Genomic DNA, 20,489 nt, shown 5'->3' with positions numbered 1-20,489 from the left:
AACCAATGTTAACGATTGTCAGGAACGTTTTTGGGTTCGTTTACTAGGCGGTGATTCCTTCGACAAGGAGAAAAACACGCAGTAATAGGAGGAATGTACGTAGGGGTAATATGTAAACATGATGAGCTGACAGACAACATGGCGGGTCAAGTCAGGGGGGTGGAGTTGTGACGTCACGTGAATGGGGTCTATATGTATGGTTTGAAGTGGAATGTTTTGAACAGCGTCCAGCTTCAACGGGATAGGAAGAACATACCTTCCATAACACAGCGGCAACATGGTGGCACAAGCTTGGTTCCACATCTGCCTTCATGAACATGATGTCCTCCCCTGTCATGATGATGGCAGATGGATGTGATATTTCCAATTTGTCTTTTTAGGGGTTTTGATGAATAATGTTACTCTAGCTCCACTGTTTTTTTTGGGATGGAGAAAATGTAAAATGGAAGTCGCGAGCAAAAATGCGGAAGTACCTCGGAAACTTGTCTATAAAGGATTTATGTCTGAATTTTGGGGGGCTCGGAGCAGATTAGGGCATTACATGGAAAACAGATCTCTATTTGCAGAATTTTCAAGTTAAGAAACTACTTCCAGAACCAATTAATTTCGCAAACTGAGGTTTTAGTGTAGTGTAAAAATTTTACACAATTCTTCCTTTTATTTAGTTATGGGTATTTTGGCTCATATTCATTTATTTTCACACTTTTTCTCTAGCTTCAGTTGAAGTTGTTCTCTTATTTTTCACAGAATGTTTTTTTTTATTTTTATTTTTTATTAAATTTAGTACACCTTGAAGTTTTTACATTTTGCAACCAGTGGGGCATTACAATACAATTAGCAATAGTATGTAAAGCGGTATTGGATTTTGGAGTTGGACAACATCGGGAGAACCATTAAAAGTCATTTTCGGACAACTCGAGTTATGGTGGAAGTGGAAAAATGGTGGACTCAAAAACGGAAAACCAAACAAGAAAAACAGGAGAGACGGTATAATGTCACATTCAAAATAAGAGATAAGGAAAATTAGAGAGAATGTGGCAAAACACAACAACGAACCCATAAAGACTGAAACAAATTAGTTGACATAAATAGGAGACATAGTGACACAAAATCATGATTTTCTTCTAATCCTTTTCTTCCTCATGTCCTCCACAGTGAGTACCATATCTTCACGCTCTGCACAGAGAGCAAATCTCTCACCGTCCACTGCTACTGGCCGAATCCCCTGGTGGAGAGCTACATCATCCGCATACACAAGCACTTTTTCTCCAACTGCACTTTGGAGCAAGTGGTATGGGTCGATCCCCCGGACAACACTCTCACCATCCTTATCCTAATCCCTGTTTCCCTCACCTTGGCCATGATCGCCTTGGTGGTGTGGTGCAGCAAGCGAAGCGACAACCTGGCTTAGAAGGGAAGGCAGAGAGATGGACTCTGAATGAAAAGACATCATCAGAAGATCACTGTACAATTCAAGCAGCGTTCAAAAGTTGTGGGAGTTTGCTTTTCACGATCATTTGATCTGCAAACACATTCCAGCAATCTAGTACCTAAGCATCTTCAGACAAGAAAAAGTTCAAACATTTTGGGTGCTTTCACACTTGCATGCAGTTATCTATAGAAGCCCAACAGAGTCATAATTAAATTCATAAAAACAGCATTTTGAAATAAACACCATTTTGATAAAATAGCAGACAAATGTTGAATATGGCCTTTAGATTGTAAAATAAGGTAATAACTATCTAAAAAAGATTTTACAATATAAAAAGTGTTTTTCATAGTGTAATTTTTTCCAAAATGGCCTTTTTAATTCATAATGTCATTTTTTCAGCACAAAGACTTGGTCTCTGTAGATCAAATATATAAGGTGGAGAGAGCTCATCCAATAGCAGAGGGGCAGGCGTACTTATATCTGTGCTAAGGTGCTGTTTCAGCAGGCGGATACGCACGAGTCAAGGCCGAAGAAACCTTGCACTTTTTGTGAGCTCTGGGACACTCGAAAAATGGCTCACACAACTCTCCTTGCTAAGCTAATTGATATCTCGATGTATGTTTGTGTGGAACTGTAGTTCACAAATAACAAAAAAACTATTCACATTCTCGCCGAGACTAGTAAAACTCTTTACACGGCTAATATAATCTCATCTTTCCTACTCCTTGTCACTGTTTTCTAGTGCAATCATGAAAAAAATGTCCCCTTCCTGGCGGCGTCTCCGTCAACTTGATGCTGCCCATGTCTGTGTCAAAAATCATTCAATTGCTTAACTGCCTCTGCCTTATGTATTTAATTGACAGAGTCATTGTGTTGAAGCGCATTGAGATAGATATTATGAAATTTAAAAAAAATACTTTGTACAAAACACTTTTTATCTTGTGAAATTTTGTAAAAATAACAAAAAAGTTACTTGGAAAAAAATGATGACATTTTTTTAAAATAAAGATTACAAAAAGATGTAATAAGAAAAAATTCAAAGGAATTAAAGAAAAATAAATATATTTCATAATACAAGTACCGTAATTTTCTGACTGTAAGCCGCTACTTTTTTCCTCTCATTTTGAATCCTGCGGCTTATAGTCTAGTGCAGCTTATTTGTAGATTAATTTGGGTTAGTAGGAAACATTTTCTTTGACACAAAATGACATATGTCATAAACATTCACTAATGCTCATGGTGGTGTCATGTAATAATTATGATGGTCTTATGGCGCCATTGTCAAATAAAGTGTTACCAAATACCATAACGAGCAATTAATGAAACAACTGGAACAGTAACTGAAGAAATAATTAGCACAGAACATAAATTTTGATCGTTATTTGCATCTATAGCGCTGCAATGCATGTTAGGAGGCATATGGGACGACAAGTGTACACATAAGGTGGCAGCCGAAGTTGACTCTCACCCCCAAGGGATCAGTGATGCCCAAATGAAGCTTCTTGAAGCAATGAAGCTTTGCAGCCTATTGGTTCAAAGCTTCATGGTGGTTCATTTGATCTTATGACAGTCTTTTGATGCCACTGTCAAATATAGTGTCACCGGTTAATATCTTTTGGAGTAAATATCCCATAATACAGCAAGGACAGCTGCGGGTTATAGTCCAGTGCAGCATATCTCTTAACAAATGCCATTTTCGTGTCAAATTTGGTGGGTACCAGTTTATAGTCAAGTGCGCCTTATAGTACAAAAATTATGGTAGTCTCCGGGTTATGAAAGAATTCCGTTCCTACAGTGCCCTTTGTACTCCTAAATACTCCCTAAATCTAGAAAAAAAACTTTCCGACAACATGTAAAATAAGACATTGTACTGTCCTCGCCAAGACTTTGGAGCTCAGTCCTAGCTAGACAGCAAGCTAAATGACCGTGTAGTTTGCTGACTTTATTCAGCTGCTCATGACATTAACACTTGCAGACTGAAAGTAAAACAAAAATAAAATTAAATAAGTTTCGTCGTCTGCTATTTCATCAAAAGGGTATTTATTTTAAATTGTTGTTTTTATTTATTTAATTATGACACTTCAGGGCTTCCATAATTATTAGTTACCATCAAACTCAAGTTGTATGAAATAATTGGCCAGGTGTGACTAAAGAAATTTTGTGGTAGTTGATCGGTTAGATCTCCAAATGAACTCTGGCATGTGTTGAGAACTCGATCTAATGTTGTTCTGAATCGTTTTTGGCCCAAATGGCATAGTGAGCATGTTCGCAGTTAGCATGTTACATCGACAATCACCATGCCTGCATTTGTGCTGTTTTTGCCTGTCCGCCAAAACATTTTCATATTTCTTCAACCAATAATGCATACGTAGTTTGACTTTTGTGGAATTGGGGCAAACATGTTGATGACCCCAAATCGCAATGTTTGAAAAATAATTCTGACTCATTATGAAATACTTGGATTCTTGTTCATTTCATTAATTTTTGTTGTTTGTTTTATGGCTTTCACAACCTTTATAGACGACATTTAGGTCTTTATTTTAAAGATGAAGTTCAGAATATTTGACGTTTGGCTTAATCTTGAGGTTAGTGGGGGTTTAATTAGTCGTTGGAGTTGATTTCAACTATTCCGCGCAGTTTGTCAGTTATTTGTTAGTTTCAGGGCTCCAGAGTGGCTAAGCTAGTGCGAGTCAATGGTGCTTGCTTAGCTATGGTGACCATATTTTGATATCCAAAAAAGAAAACACTCAGGATACTTAAATTTTAAATTAAAGTTCACTCAAAGATGCCTTATCAGTTAATATATTTAAGAGTTAGTGACGGGATCTGTCGTTCACTTGAGGAAACGAATCCATTCCAGTTCGTTCAGTAAAAAGACTCATTCAAACAAATGGTTCAACGAATCGTTCGCCCCCCTCATCCCCCTCCCCGCCCAAATGAATCGTTCGGTTAGTGAACGGGAAGTGACGTTGCCGAACGAATCACCAAAGACCGCTTCACAGTATAACTGAATGGGAAGTGTCATTGCTTGGTCCCTCCCTCTCTTGCAGACAGGCTCCTCATTGACCGCTCGTCGTAGTTTCAGAAATGAGTGACAGACGATATCATTCTGCTTTCCCAGCCTCGTCTCCCTCCCGCTGCTGCAGAAGCGAGGGAGAACTTCCGCGTCGTCTGTCGTATTTCTATGGGATCAAAGTCATAGCTCGTGCTTGCATTTCGATTTAGGACACGGTTAAACATTTTCCTTTTGTGGCGGGAGTGGGGGTTTGGGGTCGGGGGCGCACGTACTTTCTTTAGCATGATATTGATCACATATACAATGCTGGTGCTACCACCCAACGCAGCATGCTTGCTGTCACGAAAATAGAAATAAATCGAAAGTTTAATTTCTAAATTTGGGACGACCAACACATCATATTTACCTCACGCTCTGTTGTGTTTTGTTTTTATGCTCATCACTATTATTTTTGGTAACTATTGTTAAAACTAAAGTGTAAATAGCTAGTTGTCAAATTTGTTGCTCTGAAATGAAAACAATACTACATTTTGATATTTGACGGTTTCATTGCAAATCAGTATTAAGATGATCGTATTGAATTTTTGCACTGGTATTAATAAATAAAATAATCCGGTCAGCACCCCTGTTGTCCCCTCATCTCAGATCGTCAAATGCTGACGAGAAATAATTGTTTGCTCTTTACGATGTCGCCTTTCTACTCTCATTAGTCTGTTAAGAAAAATGTAGACATATTGTGACATCTCCCGTGCCCGTGTGCGTTGTTTTTGGGCGCTTGAGTAGCACATGATGGACGGATGGACATAATTTGTCAAACCAACCAACACCAGACACGCTCTGACACGGGAAAAAAAAAAAAAAACACTTGGAAAAAATTGACATGTATATACAGTTTCATTGCAAATCAGTATTATGGTGATCATACTAAATATTCTTTTTTTCTGTGCACATATGAGGTAAATATCGCTGCCATGAAGCATCCATACAGTCACAGTTCTCTCCCCCCTGCACTGCCGTCACACGACCGCAGCTCAGCTTTTGCTTGCTTCGTAGCTACCCGCGAAAGAGTTTTATACTACTGTAAATTAGATTTTTTAACTCGTTCACCGCATGACTGGAAAGTTAAGTCAGCAGCAAGCGAGTAAGTGAACGGGAAGTGACATAACTCAGTTTTGCCCATTGCTTGCATGTTGGCTGCTTATTGGCCACACTTGGAAGTGGGTGACAGACGCCCTGATTCTGTTTCCGCTCCCTCCCCTGCCCGCGATGAGGCTGGTGTCTGATTGGTTGTGTGCGATGTCAGAAGACACTGCCACTTGCTCAACGCCCTCCCACGCAGCTAACAAGCCCCAACTTCATAGAACGAATCAGTGCAAATGGTGATTAGTTCGGTCTCGTTCACCCAAACAATTCGTTCAAAAAGAACGAATCTTTCACGACGGATACAACACTATTAAGAGTGTGCCTCCTCCGTCTGGAAAGTAAAATTCTGTTTTATTTTTATGTTTAAACACTTTTTTTCTTTGTTCTCTAGGAACACTTCACAGGAAGCACAGTACCGTAGTATTTTGTGCAAAGTGCCAGTCAATTTCAACACACGCTAATTGGTCCTGTGAAAAACTATCCGGATATTTTGATGAATTTATAAAACCCCGCCGGACGCCCCGGACATGATGTAAAAAGTGGACATGGCCGGACAAAAGAGGACGCTTGGTCACCCTAGCTTAGCATGCCAATGAAAAAACGATATTAACAGATGTAATGTAGTCAAATAAATCTGAAATGCAGATCATTGTTCCAAATACTGGCAAAAACAATGCAACACCAAAGTGACGTAATTCATTTCATTCTGCAGGACCAGTTTTGTTTTTGTCAACAATGACTATAACGAAAATATTTCGTCGACGAACAATTTTTTTGATGACGATGACGAGACGGTAACGAGCTAAAAATGTGTCTTGGGAGACTAAAGCATAATGAGAGGAGTGCCATTTTCCGTCAGACGACAACGAGACGAAAATGCGCCACAAGTTCCGTCACATGTTCGCAAAGTGTGAAATTTTTGTGTGTAGTTAGCCTGCATCATAGCAGTATCTGGTTGTGTCACTCATATGACGTGCTGCGACCCCCCCCCCCCTCGACTCACCTCTCCTCTCGAGGCTTGCTTGTTTTGAAACACACAGTCACAGTGAGATTTGTTTTCTTATCTTGGCATGAGAGAATAAGCAATGTTGCTTTAGCCTTTAAAGATCTATGCTGAGTGATCATCACAAACTTAGCGTTAGCATAGCATTCGCGTTAGCATTACATTACTACAGTGGTGTGAAAAAGTATCTGAACGTTTCTCACATTTGTGCATAAAATCACCATCAAATCTGATCTGATCTTTGTCAAAATCAAACAGATGTAAAAACAGTCTGCTTTAACTAAAACCACCCAAATATTTATAGATTTTCATATTTTAATGAGGATAGCATGCAAACAATGACAGAAGGGGAAAAATAAGTAAGTGAACCCTCTGCCTAAGGAGACTTGAAGAGCAATTGAAACCAATTTTTACCAAACAATTTAAGTCAGGTGTGTGCCCAATCACTGATGAGTGGTTTAAAGCTGCCCTGCCCACAATAAAACTGGTGTGCATCATGCCTCGGTCAAAAGAGCTGTCTGAAGACCTGCGATCAAGGATTGTTGATTTGTATAAAGCTGGGAAAGGATACAAAACCATCTCTAAAAGTCTGGATGTTCATCTGTCATGGAGTAGGGCTGTCCCAAACAACTAATTTTCTCCCGATTAGTCAGCCGACTATTTTTACGATTAGTCGACTAATCTAATAATTATTATTATTATTATTTTTTTACTAATTTAGCAATGACATTTTTGTTGACGCTTATCAATTCACAAAAAACATATTGGAACACTCAAATTATTTATTAAAGTACAAATAAACACGTAAATAACAATAATAAATCACAAATAAACAATGAGTTCAAATGCTGATAGAATTAACTAGTGTAGCATCCCGATTGAAAAGACGGTCTCTTAAACTGATGGTTTACAACTTTTATTCCATCCTTGATGTAAACACACCGTAAGAGCTACGGTGCACACAAATAAAGCAACACAGTTAGAAATTAACAAAAACTTTTCACCTTTTTCCTTTTAAACCTTATTTATATACCAATGAATTGCCTATATGAATTGCCTTTACCTTAATTTATTACCTTATCATTGACAATCTCTCCCTTGAGTGCAATCACTGTATATACTGTATATATTTATGACCTTTTAACCTCATATAATTTTCTATACCATAAAATAAACCATAACATGAAATAAACCTTTCAATTAGCATGAAGAACAATACTAATAGCACTTATAGGCCCATTGTCAATGAAACATTATTATTTAGTAAGGCGACAGCACCCTCTGGTGTACAAAAAATGAAAAAGAAAAAAAAATTACAAACTGCATGAAGGCGCTTGAGGTATTTATTCACGGCCGACATGCAGCCAAGCTTGGCATTGAAGAGACAGGACAGAAGAGTGTACTCTCCTTTGTTTCTTTGAAATAAGGCAATGTTTTGGACACTCTGGTGCGCTTTTTTTGGCTTTGTGCCACTTTCCCCGCTTGCAAACAGAGCATCCGACATTCTAACTCTCCACGCATATATTTTTTTAACCCTTCATTAACCGTCGACGGGATGTTGTGCTCGTCGACGGATTTATGTCATCGATGACGTCGACTATGTCGACTAGTCGGGACAGCTCTAAAATGGAGAGAGTTTGGCCACCAAAGATGACGCCGAGAGTTTAGTGCAGAATACTCAGAGAGATAAAAAAGAACCCTAGAGTGTTTTCTAAAAAGTTATAGAAATCACTGCCACAGTTCGGTATCTCTGTGGACACATAACAACTATACATAAACCTATGGCCAAGAATGGTGTCCATGGGAGGACTCCACGGAGGAAGCCACTGCTGTCTAAAAAATATATTGTTGCTCGTCTAATGTTTGTAAAAAGGCACTTGGAAACTCCACAGACGTTTTGGCAAAATATTTCGTGGTCTGATTAAACCAAAGTTGAATTGCTTGGAAGTAACACACAACGACATGTGTGGAGGAAAAATGGAACAGCTCACAAACATCAACACCTCATCCCCACCGTGTAGCATGGTGGAGGGAGCATCATGATTTAGGGCTGCTTGCTGCCTCAGGGCTTGGACAACTTCAATCATTAATGGAAGAATGAATTCAAAAGTTTATCAGGATGTTTTGTAGGGACACCTGAGGCTGTCTGTCAGACAGTTGAAGCTAAAAAGAGGATGGATGCTGCAACAAGACAATGATCCAAAACACAGAAGTAAATCAACTTCAGAATGGTTTCAGAAGAACAAACTACACGTTCTGTCGTGGCCAAGTCAAAGTCCAGACTTGAACCCCATTGACATGACCTAAAGACAGCGATTAATGCCAGACATCCCAGCATCTGACTGAACTACAGCAGTTTTGTAGAAAAGAATGGGCCAAGATTAATCCTGATCGATGTACCAGACTGATCTGCAGCATCTGGTTGAAGTTATTGCTGCCAAAGCGGGGGGCCACAAAATATTAAATGTGATGGTTCGCTTACTTATTTTTCCCCCTTCTGTACTTTTTTTTTTTTTTTTTTTTTGCATATTATCCTGATTAAAATATGAAAACCTATAAATGTTTGGGTGGTTTTAGTTCAAGCAGACACAGTTTTTTCATCTGTGTGATTTTGACAAATTTCAGATCACATTTGATGGTGAGTTTATGCAGAAATGTGAAAATTCCAAAAGGTTCAGATACTTTTTCATACCACAGGCACCAATGACTCGCGATAGCTTAGCCACTCAAGAGCCCTGCAATTAACAAACAACGAACAAACTGCACAGAATTTGTTGAAATCAACTCCAACGACTAATTAAACACCCGCTGACTCAAAGATGAAGCCTTATGTCAAAAATTCTGAACTGCTCCTTTAAATTTATTTAGGCTATAGGAGAGTCAACTACATGAGATGAAGTTTTTCGCTGCCTCTCCTCAATCTCCGCCTATGAATGCAAACGTGTTATCTTACACGATTTGTTGAGATCAAGTTTGGTTTGTGTATTGTTTTTCTATCTTGTGGAAATAAATACATTGGTGAAGAGACAGATTTTCCAGAGAATGCAAATTTTCTGTGTGAAAGCATCCTAAAATGTTAACGTTAGATTTTTATCTGTATGTTTTGATTTATTTGGCTCAAGTTACGTAAAATAAGAAACAAATAAAACATTTTGATGAGCAGTATGTCATCCTGGAAATCTTAGAACACTGACACCGTTGTCCCTTAGCATCATAAAAGACACAAGGGGCTTTTAATTAATGCCAACATAAACCAGTCAAAAGCAATGATAGATGTTCCTCTATTATTAGTCTTTTTTCCCCCTTTCAAACATAACCTTGCGATCAACCCAGTGATTTTTTTTACGACTAAACCCACAGAAACAGTTGATGGTGTGAATGCCATACCAAAGCATCGTGATCATTGTCTTTATTTGCAGTTGCAAAACATGCCGGGAACCATAAAAGAAACAATGGTCTCCCACCCAAATATAACCACCATAAAGGGATTTGTCTCAAGCCTTTTTGAGCCTTTTAGGGATGCTAAAGGTCGAGATTAAGACATTTGATATTATAAATGATTTTGTAACTCTAAATGTTAAAATGCTTTATCAAAACTGGTAAATTCCGATTGCCAACCAATCATTAAGGTTGAGTTTTTTTTTTTTTTGCTTTATGTGAAGCTGTTTTTTAGGCACTGGTTGCTAAATCCTAACTCTGAAAAGAGTTCATGTACATTTGCCAAAATTTCTGTCTATTTATTGTATTTGCCTTGGAGTTATATGTGTTTTTCCTATGCGAAATAATATTACTTCTTCTGATTGGAAGCATTTCGTCGGATGAATCTACTGGCCGGAAAAACTTGGACATTCTAGTCATTCAAAGCACTGTATTGTAGCTGAAGGCCAAAGTATCCAGTGATAGAACTATTTGAACTCATGGGAAATAAGATTCCCGGTGGACGACATTTTCAAAAGGATGAAAAGGACCCCAAAGTGGGACTTGAAGGGATTCTCTAAGTTTCCACTCACTGCTGAGTTACTCAAGGGACAGTCATCACTGGAAAAGACAAACAAACATGAGACAACACTCTGATTCATCTATTTGAGTCTCTAGTGGTTGTTTTATAACAGTGTAACTTATGAGATACTGATTAATAAAATTATGTTACTACACTGAGACGTTGTACGTATTAGTTTGTCTAATGTACACAGCTGGCCAAAAGTATTGGCACCCCTGCAATTCTGTCAGATAATGCTTAATTTCTCCCAGAAAAGAATTACAAATGCTTTGGTAGGAATATCTTCATGTATTTTGCTTGCAATGAAAAAACACAAAAGAGAATGGGCGAAAAAAATCTAATCATGATCATTTTACACAAAACTCCAAAAATGGGCCGAACAAAAGTATTAGCACCCTCAGCTTAATACTTGGCGGCTTCTGGTATCCATCAATGAGTTTCCTACAATTCTCTGCTGGAATTTTAGTCCATTCTTCTTCGGCCAACTGCTGCAGGTCCCTGAGGTTTGAAGGGTGCCTTCTCCAAACTGCCATTTTCAGATCTCCCCACAGGTGTTCTATGGGAATCGGGTCTGGACTCATTGCTGGCCACTTTAGAAGTCTCCATTGCTTTCCCTCAAACCCTTTTCTAGTGCTTTTTAGGTGTGTTTTGTAGAGGCATACGAAATTTCCAATTCTTAGATTATTCGCGATTCGGCCGTGGAAGATTCAAGAACGATTTACAAACGTCCAAATTCCGATTATTGAATTATACCAGGTAAAGCGGAAGTAAAACACAGTCAGCGCGGTCTTTGGGACGCAATGAAGAACGGACCGAGAGTAAATATCATGTTCAACTCATGCAGCTAGATAAAAAAAACAATCATACCTGGCTGCGGCCGACAGCCGCTACAAACAATGTCCAGTTGCTAGTTGCTACAAACATACGGCTACAGTAGATATCATATATATGTAGAACTAGATGCAAAATGACAGACGACGGCTGTGTTAGAACATGTATTATTGAACCGAGATGCGAAATGACAGACTAGTAAACAGCCGCCATCTTAAAGCAGTACTAAAGCAGTGACTTCTCTAGAAGGCTCTGTTGTAACGAACCTAATTAACTTTTTATCTAAAATACTCCTAAATCGGACGAATCTTGTCTTACAACTATAACAGTTAATTCACAACATTAAATTAATTGAATGTAGTTTAAAGCTGCTGATACAGAATGGGGACTGGAGTATTTTATTTACTGTTATTTTTGTATATTTGTTTACTATTATATGCTAACTTGATACTGAAATAGTAGTTTGGGTTAGCCTGAGAGAATTTTTGAACAATTTTGGAACTAATGTACAAAACATAAAAATAAATAAATAAATAAATAAATAAATAAAAATAAAAAAAGGAGGGGGGTGAATCGTTAGGTGCCCAATGATTCCCAGCTCTAGTGTTTTGGGTCATTGTCCTGCTGGAAGACCCATGACCTCTGAGGGAGACCCAGCTTTCTCACACTGGGCCCTACATTATGCAGCAAAATTTGTTGGTTGTCTTCAGACTTCATAATGCCATGCACACGGTCAAGCAGTCCAGTGCCAGAGGTAGCAAAGCAACCCCAAAACATCAGGGAGCCTCCGCCATGTTCAACTGTGGGGACCATGTTCTTTTCTTTGAAGGCCTCGTTTTTTCCCCCTGTAAACTCTATGTTGATTCTTTTTCCCCAAAAGCTCGACTTTTGTCTCATCTGACTAGAGAATATTCTTCTAAAACGTTTTTGGCTTTCTCAAGTAAGTTTTGGCAAACTCCAGCCTGGCTTTTTTCTGTCTCTGCGTCAGAAGTGGGGTCTTCCTGGGTATCCTACCATAGAGTCCCTTTTCATTCAGATGCCGACCGATAGTACGGGTTGACACTGTTGTACCCTCGGACTGCAGGACAGCTTGAACTTTTTTGGACGTAAGTCGAGGTTCTTTATCCACCTACCTCAGTATCTTTCGTTGAAATCCCTCGTCAATTGTTCTTTTCCGTCCACATCTAGGGTTGCCTGGAACTCCAGACTCACCCCGATTCCAGCGATCATTCCGCGGATCAAATTCTCAGGGCTGAGCAAGCCACAGCAAACAGACAGCGGAGTGGACCAATCAGCGACGGGTGGACGTGATGTTGGTAAAGCGACAAGAAACTCTAGCATGAAGAAGCACATCTTCTTTAAAAGAAATTCTTCTAGTGCTGTCAGTGGGTCCCAGACTCTTCTCACGGTGTTTGAAAAATACAGGGAGAACAGTCTGGCCGTGCCAGGCAACATCTAGGGAGGTTAGCCACAGTGCCATGGGCTTTACACGTATTGATGACACTGCGCACGGTGAACACAGGAACATTCAGATCTTTGGAGATGGACTTGCAGCCTTGAGATTGCCCATGCTTCCTCACAATTTTGCTTCTCAAGCCCTCAGACAGTTCTGTGGTCTTTTTTCTCTTCTCCATGCTCAATGTGGTACACACAAGGACACATGACAGAGGTTGAGTCAACGTTAATCCATTTTAACTGGCTGCAAGTGTGATTTAGTTATTGCCACCACCTGTTATGTGCAGCAGGTAAGTAACAGGTACTGTTAATTACAGAAATTAGAGAAGCATCACATGATTTTTCAAAGGTTGCCAATACTAGTGCTTTTGTCAGGCCCATTTTTGGAGTTTTGTGTAAAATGATAATGATTTTAATTTTTTTTCATTGTCTTTTGTCTTTTTCATTGCAAGCACAATAAATGAAGATATTACTACCAAATCATTTGTAATTGCAATCAGTTTCTGAGAGAAATTGAGAATTATCTGACATAATTGCAGGGCAGCCAATACTTTTAGCCAGCAGTGTACATGCCTCTTCATTGGCACTAATAGGCTTACGATAATGATGAACTCACAGCATGGTAATACAACAAATATCGATACATGGGTCAGAAATCAGACTAGCATATTTTACAAAAAAACAACAACTAATAAACAGAAAAACAAGCTATTTTCATCCTTCTGCTGTGAAATGGAATGAGTTTATCACCAATCCATTTGAACTGGGAGGGTGGCAGCTATGGAGGACCAGGAGTGCAAAAATTCAATAAATAAATACACAATTAAATAAATAATTAAAAGTGTCATTAAAATGCTTTTATTTCAATATTTATTTATTTATTTCAATATTTATTTCAATTTCTATTTATTTATTTCAATTTATATTTATTTATTTCCATTTTTATTTATTTATTTCGATTTATATTTATTTATTTAAATTTTTAATTATTTATTTCAATTTATATTTATTTATTTCGATTCATATTTATTTATTTCAATTTTTATTTATTTATTTCAATTTATATTTATTTCAAAATTTATTTCGATTTTATTTATTTATTTCAATTTTTATTCTTTTATTTCAACTTTTATTTATTTATTTCAATTTTTATTTATTTATTTCATTTTATATTTATTTATTTCAAAATGTATTTCAATTTTTATTTATTCATTTAAATTTTTATTCATTTATTTCAACTTTTATTTATTTCAATTTATTTATTTATTTCAATTTTTATTTATTTATTTCATCATTTATTTATTTATTTCAACATTTATTTATTTCACTTTTTATTTATTTCATTCTTGCACTCTTGTTCCCCGTGTGGCCGCATGAAATAATTTTATCTGTCATTGGCTCATCAAACTCGGTGGGCGGGCGTGAACTAGGCGGGGTTTGAGTTGATCGAGTAATATGCGATTGCTTCGTCCTATTTCTTCCCAACATGGCGGCATTATCTGAGACTTTGCACGAGCTCTCTTGGGACATGTTAGATTTCTCAGAACAAATTGAAGCAGGACATTTGGACCCTGAGTACGTGTCCTACAAAACAGAGCGATTAATTAACGTTATTGGCATCATCTCGGCTCTGTCAGATCAAGGTGTTGATCGAAGAGTTTTCGATAGTTTAGAACTGCGGTCAAGCCAGCCTCCACAAACTAACCCCCCCCCCCCCCCGCCACCCCCCCCCCCCCGGCGACATGAAACACAAGAATGTGTTACGTACCTCCTGTCTCCCCCTGCCTTTTCTTCTGACTAGAGCCTAGTTCGGGCCTAAAAAAATCCAGCCCGACCCGACACAGCCCGCTGGTATTGAGGCCCGACCCGGCCCGAACCCGATCAAATAACTAGATTTGCAGGCCCGAGCCCGAAAAAACCCTTTTTTTTTTTTTAATTTGTTGGAGTGACGCGAAAAAAAACGCATCAATTTATTTTCATTTCTTCGAGTTGGCAGAAAAAAACGCAAGATTCAAAAGGATCACATTTGTGTTGCCTTTGTGTGCATAAATATGTGTCTTTCGTAACGAATTCACAGTTGTCAGAAAAGAAAAAAGTTTACTCAATATCTAAATAGTCTACATATTTTTATGAGAATTATAAAAGCATTTATACAACAAAATAACACTGGGAAAGTTTGTCAAATATATTTCTGAGTGTGTGGGATATTGTTCTCACATGGACGCGCCTCTCTGACGAGAGGGAACAGCAGCAACAACAACAAAAAAAACTACAAATGCTTTGAAATAACATTCTTTATTGTAATGACAACGATACCAAAAATAAATTATTAAAAAAAATACAAATGAAATAAAAGCTTTTAAACTGCGGGCTGGCCTTGACTGCAGTCTGCAACTTGCGGCCTCATGTCCTGCTCTTTATTCCTGTGAAATAAGGGAAATAACTAGACCGGCTCGGGCTAAAAATGGCGATTTGAAAAGCAGGATATTATGGCTTACTTACACTGTTTATATTTTTTGGTCGTCGTCGTGCAGAAATAAGATTGCGTCCACTGGCAGGTTTCAGTGACATTCTCCGCTGATCTATTGTGCGGCCTGCAGCGCTGAAAACTCTCTCGCAGCTGCTGCGGCTGGTGCTTGCAGGGATGCACAACACTTTTTCTTGCCAACTTGGAAAGTTTTGGGTATATATTTGTTGCATTCGACGAAGCCGACAGTTTTTTGTTGCATCTTCCACGATCAATTGAAATTCTTTCCACACCTCACTCCTACCGGTGCATTCTTGCCTCTTCTATTCGCCCGTCTTTAGTTTGTTTTTAACTTCTCACTGCTCCATATTGAAAAAGAAGTACCACGAGGATGAGGAGTTGTGGAGTTGTGTACACGCGCAAGACGCCAGAACAGGAGAAAATGAAAAAGGGGGCGGTGCCTCGGCCGTGTGCAAGTGCTACAGCGGGAGGACAAGAAGAAAAAGCGGGCGGCGCCACGGCGTTCATGTGCGTGCATGCACAAGCAAAAGCGCAATACAGAGAGCCTGCTCTCTCAAATTTCTTTTTTAATATATAATTTATTAGTCCGGCACCGGGTCGGGTCGGGTCGGGTTCGGGTTCGGGCACAAGATCTAACCTCTACTTCTGACACACACGACTCTCAGCAGCAGTTGACATGATAGTAAGCGCCCACTCTACTCACTTGACGTGGAAATGAGCGGTATTAGTCTAGAAAACTAGCGGATTTTTTTTTTTTTTTTTTTTCCTCGAGGGTGCTTGTGCGCCCCCAAATAGATTGCGCCCTTGGCGGTCGCCCACATTGCCCAAAGCAAAAACCGCCTTTGACTGGAGCACCCCTAGACCCAAACTAAATCATTATCATGTAAAAATGATGTCGGAGTTCAGAGTAAAACTACTTAGAAAACTGCTAGTTATTTCTGTCATTTAGCCTTATTTCCAAACTTGATAAAAAATAAATAAATAAATAAAATCTGGTAAATATACAAGGACCGTTCCACTTCTGAGTTATACTAGAGTTTCCCGTATGCAGACATCAGCCCGTTTAAAGGCGCTGGCCCGCGCGATGTAGAAGCCACAGACTGGACTCCACCATGGGCTGCTGGTGGAGTTCTCCTCAGAGTGTCCTCGATTAAATTTGCTGCTTCTCTGAGCAGCTCTGGGCACATTTTGGACATATGTATGTTTTGCTTGGACAACACGCGAAATGCGTCAAAGCCTACTACCGCTACACTGACCACGCTACTAATCTTCGTCGTCTTTGTGATTTTGAGGGAGCAATTATTTTTCAGATTATACGGATCTACACTGCCACCTTATGTATCGGGTGTACAAAAAAATTAGCCAATGCCTCAGGCGTCAATCTATTGTCTGAGATCGACTAGTTAAGACTTGCTTTGCTGAGCAACCAATCAGACGTTAGAAACTTTGACGAGCAAACCTGATAGATAAAATTATTTCATGGTTGCACCTCCAGAGGAACAAGAGTGCAAGAATGAAATAAATAAAAAGTGAAATAAATACAAGTTGAAATAAATAAATGAATGATGAAATAAATACATAAAAATTGAAATAAATAAAAATTAAAATAAATTAAAAGTTGAAATAAATGAATAAAAATTGAAATAAATAAATAAAAATCGAAATAAATTTTGAAATAAATAAATATAAATTGAAATAAATAAATAAAAATCGAAATAAATAAATATAAATGAAAATAAATAAATATAAATCGAAATAAGTAAATATAAATTGAAATAAATAAATAAAAATTGAAATAAATAAATATAAATTGAAATAAATAAATAAAAATTGAAATAAATAAATAAAAATTGAAATAAAAATTGAAATAAATAAATAAATATTGAAATAAAAGCATTTTAATGACACTTTTAATTATTTATTTAATTGTGTATTTATTTATTGAATTTTTGCACTCCTGGTCCTCCATAGGCAGCTAGTGCTGCAACGATTAATTGAATAACTCGAGTAATTCGATTAGAAAAAAAGATTCTAATTCCATTTTGCTGCTTTAAGTATTCGTTTAATTAAAGTGGGGTTGTAATAGTTTGTTTTGAAAGTGTTTGCATTTAGTTTTATTGATTTCAGTGTATACACTGGCCTCTACCGGTTGATGCCTCAGGGCCTGGACAACCTGCAACAAGACAATGATCCAAAACACAGAAATAAATCAAATTCTGAATGGTTTCAGAAGAACAAACTACACGTTCTGGCGTGGCCAAGTCAAAGTCCAGACTTGAACCCCATTGGCATGACCTAAAGACAACGATTCATGCCAGACATCCCAGGACTCTGACTGAATTACAGCAGTTTTGTAGAGAAGAATGGGCCAAGATTAGTCCTGATCTTATGTGCCAGACTGATCTGCAGCTACAGGAAGTGTCTAGTTGAAGTTATTGCTGCCAAAGCGGGGGCCTCAAAATATCAAATGTGATAGTCCACTTACTTATTCCTTACTTCCCTCTTCTGTCATTGTTTACATACTATCCTCATTAAAATATGAAAACCTATTAAAATTTTGGGGTGGTTTTAGTTAAAGCAGACAGTTTTTTTCATCTGTGTGATTTTGACAAAGATCAGATCACATTTGATGGTGATTTTATGCAGAAATGTGAGAAATTCCAAAAGGTTCAGATACTTTTTCATACCACAGCAAAAACACACCTCCTTAAAACTAGTTAAATTCCCTTGTTTTCAGTGTAAATCTACTAGAAATAAGACATTATTAAGACATTATTAAGCTAGTGCTTCAAGTAAATTACACTCACTTAGATTTCTTGAAATAAGAAAAATAGCAAGCTGAAAATAAGCTTAATAGACTTATTTCAAGCAATAAATTAGTATATTTAATCTTTAAAAAAGCTTGTTTGTCAGAAATGTTTTTTAACTGAACAATAGATATTGTTTAAAACATTATTTGAAAGCCGTTTTTTCTCGATATAAGTGAATAATGACCAACTTTTAGATATTTGGGCTTTTTAAGAAAAACTGTTAACTAGTGTTTAAGAAAATTATTTGAGCGGATTAAGAAAAATAATCTGATTAAGACGTTATAAATTTGCAGTGTAGAATAAAAAGAGATCATCAAATCATAAGCATCTGGGTGTTGCATTAGCAGTATGCAGTCGTTGGTAATGAGATATGGATCTCTTCCAAATGTTTTATAATGGCAAATGGAAGCCAACAAACAATGACTTCCCTGATTTTCACTTAGAAATGTACCGTATAAAATCCTTTCCTTCATTGCTATTAATTGTTCTGTAATGTGAACAATACCTTGTAGATTTGGGAGTGGATGAATTTTTTCATCCTCCAGAGAATGTCTTCTGGGAAACACATTGTTTTGTATTGGCTCATTGGTTTTCTGGGAGTGTTTATTCAGGCATTTGTTCACGTATTCAAGCAGTAACATCCTTCTGTTATTAAATCAACACTGCAAACATCTGAATAGATAACAAATTTGCTAGGCGTAAACCGCTTAAACAATAAGAAGAAAATGCTGATGACATCTTTTCATCGTATCGTGTAAATACAGAGGCAAACAATGCAATCATCACTGGCAACTGCCGACAGTCAATGATGTTGGTTTTGTTTTAGACACCCACTTTAATCCCGAATGAGTGGACCCAGAGGACAAAACCGGAAAACACAAACTCAGTGAGCACAATACAACGCCAGTATCAAAAGTTACTATCTAAACAAATGCACGGTCACTATTTATTCCACTAGAACTCCAGGAAAGAAGCGGAAAGATTTTGTTTCTTCAGTCACATGAAACAACAATGTTTACAAACGCACACTGAAGGGACTGTAGTTCACGAGAGGCTGGACCTAGCGGTGCGGGTTCCCTGAAGGATGGTTTTCCACAAGGCCTCCATACCCAGCCACTTGTAGGCAGGAAGGATATTCAAACTTTTTCCCAGAGTTGATAGAAGAATACAGGGAAGTGGGTTGACCCAGTGCTTTTTGACCAAAAGCGGCACAGGAAGTATGAGGGTGCCATTCAACATCCATGCAGAGGTTTGATGAACCAACCAGTGACAAAGCTTAATAAGAAGATGGAGCTTTCCAGAATTATGGTGCAGATGTTTACATCTCTTTGGTATACAGTGTGACCTAAAGCAACAATTTATTATACATTTAATGTGATAATGTGTATGGTGTTCCATGTTGACCTTGATCAATGTACAGGGTAAGCATAGGCGAAGTTTGACTTTTGGGGCAATGGGGGCACAACATGTTGATGACCCTGAAACACAGTGTCAGCAATTAAATTTACTTACGAGAATATTTATAATAATAAGTTGACAATGAGCGCTTTTTGTTTCCCATCATTCTTGAGGGGAATTCTAAATTTTTGCTTAGGCAATACTTTTCACCAAGATCGTCATCCATTGAATATGGTACATCTGCCGGTCTCGTGCCAATGTAGTTACCCCAGTCAAAAATTGTATTCCGTGGGCAGAGCCATATGGAGGTAGATTTGTGTCTTTATCATTCAATCAAAAAAAGTTGCTTTAATTAAAAAAAAAGTTGCTTCAATCAAAATATATATTTTCAACCCCCCAAAAAAGTCGCTTCAATCCCCCCCCAAAAAAAGTCAATAAAAGTCAATTAAAAAAAAAAAAAAAAAAAAAGCACGTGAAAGCTATTTTTTTTTTTTTTTTTTGATTGAAGCAACTTTTTTGATTGACGTAATGTAATGTTGATTTGTGTTTGGGCCACATTTTGGCTGGGATATTTTTGTCTTTATTATTCAATCAAAAAATAAATTGCTTCAAAAAATATATTTTCAAAAAGAAAAATCATTTCAATCAAAAAAATAACATTTTCAATCATAGAAAAAAGTTTTTGAATGCGAAAAAATATTCGAGATTGAAAAATTTGTATTTGAACACTTAATTTTTCATTGAAAAAGTTTTCTTTGATTGAAGCAATGCTTTTTGTTTATGGGCCATATTATGGGTAGGACATTTGAAGTATAACACCATAACCATAACGCCATAAATCATTCAATCCCCCCAAAAAGTTGCTTCAATCAAAATAAATACTTTCAATCAAAGAAAAAAATAATTTGAAAAA

The 20,489-nt window shown here is 37.6% G+C and overlaps 1 protein-coding gene across 1 annotated transcript in view; it reads left to right on the top strand.

Annotated features, from left to right (window-relative positions):
* LOC130908894 (receptor activity-modifying protein 3-like) overlaps positions 1 to 11,099 on the top strand; it is a 105,446-nt gene extending 94,347 nt beyond the window's left edge. Inside the window, exon 4 of the mRNA XM_057824817.1 lies at positions 1,156 to 11,099. Coding sequence (XP_057680800.1) covers positions 1,156 to 1,411 — 256 coding nt within the window. The 3' untranslated portion in view covers positions 1,412 to 11,099. The remainder of the gene's footprint in view (positions 1 to 1,155) is intronic.
* The last annotated feature ends 9,390 nt before the right edge of the window (positions 11,100 to 20,489 follow it).

The sequence above is a fragment of the Corythoichthys intestinalis genome, chromosome 20, assembly GCF_030265065.1.
Source record: "Corythoichthys intestinalis isolate RoL2023-P3 chromosome 20, ASM3026506v1, whole genome shotgun sequence".
NCBI lineage: Eukaryota > Metazoa > Chordata > Actinopteri > Syngnathiformes > Syngnathidae > Corythoichthys > Corythoichthys intestinalis.
Note: the sequence above shows the minus strand (reverse complement) of the source record. Positions and strands in the feature narration are given on the sequence as shown.